The sequence below is a fragment of the Sphaeroforma arctica genome, assembly GCF_001186125.1.
Source record: "Sphaeroforma arctica JP610 unplaced genomic scaffold supercont1.905, whole genome shotgun sequence".
Taxonomy (NCBI): Eukaryota; class Ichthyosporea; order Ichthyophonida; genus Sphaeroforma; species Sphaeroforma arctica.
In genome coordinates this window covers 4,324-9,002 of record NW_014039653.1, presented here as the reverse complement: position 1 = coordinate 9,002, position 4,679 = coordinate 4,324, and the positions used below count along the sequence as shown (strand labels likewise).

The 4,679-nt window shown below is 44.2% G+C and overlaps 1 protein-coding gene across 1 annotated transcript; it reads left to right on the top strand.

The window, feature by feature from the left end:
- Nucleotides 1-4,579, top strand: SARC_09188 (hypothetical protein; the record flags this gene model as incomplete). Its single annotated transcript, XM_014296804.1, has 5 exons — nucleotides 1-257; nucleotides 1,964-3,469; nucleotides 3,872-4,093; nucleotides 4,419-4,514; nucleotides 4,559-4,579. Exons 1-5 carry the CDS (start codon nucleotides 36-38, stop codon nucleotides 4,577-4,579), a joined length of 2,067 nt encoding a protein of 688 aa, XP_014152279.1. The 5' UTR covers nucleotides 1-35.
- Between the last annotated feature and the right edge of the window lie 100 nt (nucleotides 4,580-4,679).

Genomic DNA, 4,679 nt, shown 5'->3' with positions numbered 1-4,679 from the left:
GCGGTACAGGCGACTGTGTAGGGGTAGACAGTCAAATGGGGGAGAGCGCAAAGACACAGGCTGATAGACCTATAAACGCACACACGCATGTGGATGCAAAAACGGATCTCTCCCACACATCTGTAGATACGCATGAAGTGTCTTCGATTGTCGCACACACCCCTAAAACGGTAGACACACGGGTGAGAAGCCCTCCACAAACCATGGGCACCCCTCCCCCTGCCATCACCTTACCGCCAGCACACCTGAAGATATCGGTATGTCCTCACTTCAGTATGGTTTCTGTGGAGACTACATGTCCTCTCTTTGCCTCTGTCTATCGTATCTAGGGGTGTATAAGGTTTGGGGTTTGATACGAATGGGAAGGCTAAGAAGTATCATTATGGCCTTTCACTGGGTTGGGGTTTCTTATTGTCTTTGTGTGGTTTTTTAATGAGTAGGGATATATAGCCGACTGATGCATGACTCATAATTCTTTCAGGGCCACGGTGACCTGCAATCGCCTACCTACTTATTATTTCGGTTGTATTCACTACTTACTTATTATTTCGGTTATAGTTACCTACCTACTTATTATTTCGTTTATATTTACCTACCTACTTATTATTTCGTTTATATTTACCTACCAACTTATTATTTCGTTTATATTTACCTACCTACTTATTATTTCGTTTATATTTACTACCTACATATTATGTCGGTTGTATTTACTACCTACTTATTATTTCGTTTATATTTACTACCTACTTATTATTTCGGTTATTTTCACTACCTACTTATTATTTCGGTTATTTTCACTACCTACTTATTATTTCGGTTATATTTACTACCTACATATTATGTCGTTTGTATTTACTACCTACTTGTTATTTCGTTTATATTTACTACCTACCTACCATTTCGTTTATATTCACTACCTACTTATTATTGCGTTTGGATTTACTACCTACTTATTATTTCGATTAGATTTACTGCCTACTTATTATTTCGTCTCGATTCGAGTATGTATAAATATACGTGGGCTACGTACACTTGTATGAATTAGGTGAGATTCAATCTATAATCTATAAACCTGGATGCGAATCAATCGATCACCTATAGCCATGGTCAGCATAGTAGTTAACTGTGATGCGGTTCAATCTATGATCTATAACCATGTATGTGATTAAATCTATTATCTATAACCATGTATGTGATTGAATCTATGATCTACAACCATGTGTGTGATTGAATCTATAATCTATAACCATGGATGCGAATCAATCGACCACCTATAGCCATGGCCGGCATAATAGTTAACCATGATGCGGTTCAATCTATGATCTATAACCATGTATGTGATTGAATCTGTGATCTATAACCATGTATGTGATTGAATCTATTATCTATAACCATGTATGTGATTGAATCTATGATCTATAACCATGTGTGTGGTTGAATCTATAATCTACAACCATGGATGCGAATCAATCGATCACCTATAGCCATGACCAACACAGTAGTCAACCATGATGCAGTTCAATCTATGATCTATAAACATGTATGTGATCGAATCTATGATCTATAACCATGTATGTGATTGAATCTATGATCTATAACCATGTATGTGATTGAATCTATGATCTATAACCATGTATGTGATTGAATCTATGATCTATAACCATGTATGTGATTGAATCTATGACCTGTAACCATGTATGTTATTGAATCTTTTATCTATATCCATGTATGTGATTGAATCTATGATGTATGACCATGTATGTGATTGAATCTATGATCTATAACCATGTGTGTGATTGAATCTATGATCTATAACCATGGATGCGGTTCAATCTATGATCTATAACCATGTATGTGGTTGTATCTATAATCTATAACCATGGATGCGAATCAAACTATTAGAATAATACTTCACCAGAGTTGTTGATTTTTCTCGTCTGACGCTTTTTTTTTGTATGTGTAGAGCTCTCGGAGCTTGCCATCCAACTCCGTAGACAACAGGTCCTCCGTTGGAACTGTTAAAACTCTCGACAGTGATTGGCTGACCGATAAAATGGAGACCGACCATTGGCAGTTGCCAGACGACTTTGTGGTATACGACAACAAGGTTAAGCCTACACGAGCAAGGACCAGTGGGAGTAAACAGTCAGCACAACACTCCACAGAGTGTGCTACACATGACTCTGTCGATCCAAGGGAGAACGAGCCGTATACTCACATGCACACTAGCGCGACTGCATGCGACTCAAGCGATGTACATGTACATATACCTACCTGTGACATACCAATGCACACGAGTGAGTCGGCTGAGCATGCGCACGGGACATTACAGCAGGCAGTGGAGAGTCAAGAGTGGGTGATGGAGCACTCAGACGCACAGACGGGGTGTGTGCGGGAACAGGAAAGGGATGCAGACGGTTCTATAAATAGAATGCAACGCAGTAGCAGCGCAAGTCTCGGTACCGTTCTGTGTACCGCCAGTCTTACCGGAAATGGTAAAAATGCTCACAGTTGCGCTAAAAATAGTACACGTGGCAGTGGGAGCGGTAGTAGTCGCGGCAGTGCTAAAAATAGAACACACCATGACAGTGGTGGCAGCAGTGGTAAACCACACCCACCTACACCAAAACCTCACCCCACACTCCGATCATTGCACTCCAAAGTACAACCACAACCACAACCAACACGCACAGATACACAAACGCCGCCCACACACTCAGACACACACACACACCCAGGTACTAAGCTACAGCAGGTGTTTGGGGACGTGGCACGGCCTGGGGGTGTGCCTATGACACGCAGCCACAGCCGAGATCAGAGGGTGGCGCGGCGGAAGGGCACCCGAAGCAAATGCGAAGAGCGAACACACAACATAGCCGTACCATCACTCGCGAATAGCCTGTCTAACCGGTCACAGGGATCGGTGGTACCGAACCAGTCCACCTCGTCACTGCGTATGGTAGGGGCACCCTCCGCCAGTGAGACGCGGGATGGTGTACAGGGGTTGGATTGTTTGCCACATATCCAGCGTGCAGGTTCATCGCCCACGGGCAGCCAGATTGAACGCACCGAACACCCGGCTCAGCCGTGGGTGTGTGCGAGTCTTCACAGCTCACACCACTCACTGCCGGCAGGTCGCTCTGGCCAGTCTGTGAACCAAGCACAATACCTGCGACAGCCCCATAGCCCACCCAGCAGCCAACATGCACCGTCGCACTCGGCGCCTTGGCACACTCAGGGACGGGTTGGACAGGGCTCGGGTAGTGGAGGGAAGTCACGGACGAAGACAAACAGCCCACACAGGTGTGGACATGCGGGTGCTAACACCCAGCCAGCGAAGAGAACTACCGAACTTTCTCTGGAGGGTCTGGATAACACGCGACTGTCACCCCCGCATGCGCCGGGGAGACCCAAAGCCAAATCGTCCACCCCATCTGCGTCCTTTGTGGAGTGGAGTCCGATCCTCCCGGTGTGCCATTTATGAGTGTGTATTCTTGTGATGAATAGACGATATGAGTATATGAATATTCATGGATGTATGAAGACATTTATGCGTGTATAAATTTGTGAGTATATGAATAGACGATATGAGTATATGAATAGATATTATGGATGTACGAAGACATTTATGAGTGTATATACTTGTGGGTATATGGATAGACGAAATGAGTATATGAATAGACATTCATGGATGTATGAAGTCAACGGTAATCTTATTGACCCGTTTAGTTATGTTTGGCCATACAATACTGTTCTAACCATTGCTTGTTTTGCTCCTTCGTCTGGTCTGGAGCAAAACCTAAGCGCATATTCCTTTGTAAATCAAGTTTTTCTCTCACTCATAGCTCGTGAACCCTTTTATCAACCCCAGAAAAACTCGAGCAAACGAGTGCACGCCAGTGATGGTGCCACTAAGCCCATCAACGATATGCCGATTATGTCCACCGTTGCACGTCCCGTTGTCCGTTCGGCTGTCACCCAGCCTGAGCCTCAAACCCTGATAAAACCCGGTTTGCCAATGAAAAAACCTAGGTTTCCCATCACAGCCACGCCGAGTGGTGTTGTTGTGGAGACACCGACTGTTCGAGCCACGGTGAGTTCGAGACTTGTATCTGCCATACTTGTATCTGCCATACCGCGATACCTTTCAAAGTAGTTTATAATCTTAAGTAGTTATAATTAGTTTATGATCTTAAGTAGTTATAATTAGTTTATGATCTTAAGTAGTTATAATTCTTAAGTCGTTCTAGTAGTAGAATACTGCGAGGATGTTACCTACATCATCCTTCCACTGTCGCATTCTGCCACTGTTTTGGTGCACGATCAATTCGCCTCAGTTGACCTATTTTACCAAAAATAGTTCACCCATCGTCTCGTCATTCTAAAAATAGAATACCTACACACTGTACAACCCACAGGCCGTTGTGGACATGACGCCAATGCTGAAATCGCTCAACATATCACGTGATAAAGTAGCCCACACATCCCGCAATTCGTCCCGTAATACATCTGCGGTTGCGCTGAGAGACCTGTCCGCAAACTTGTCAGTTTCGAACAGGAGCCACCACCCCGCACATGAGCGCCGTTCGCATGTTTCAGGCACACCGCGATGTGTGCAGTCACCCAGGAGACTACAAAGTCAACTCTCGTATGTGCTTGCGTTGTTTATACTATCTATG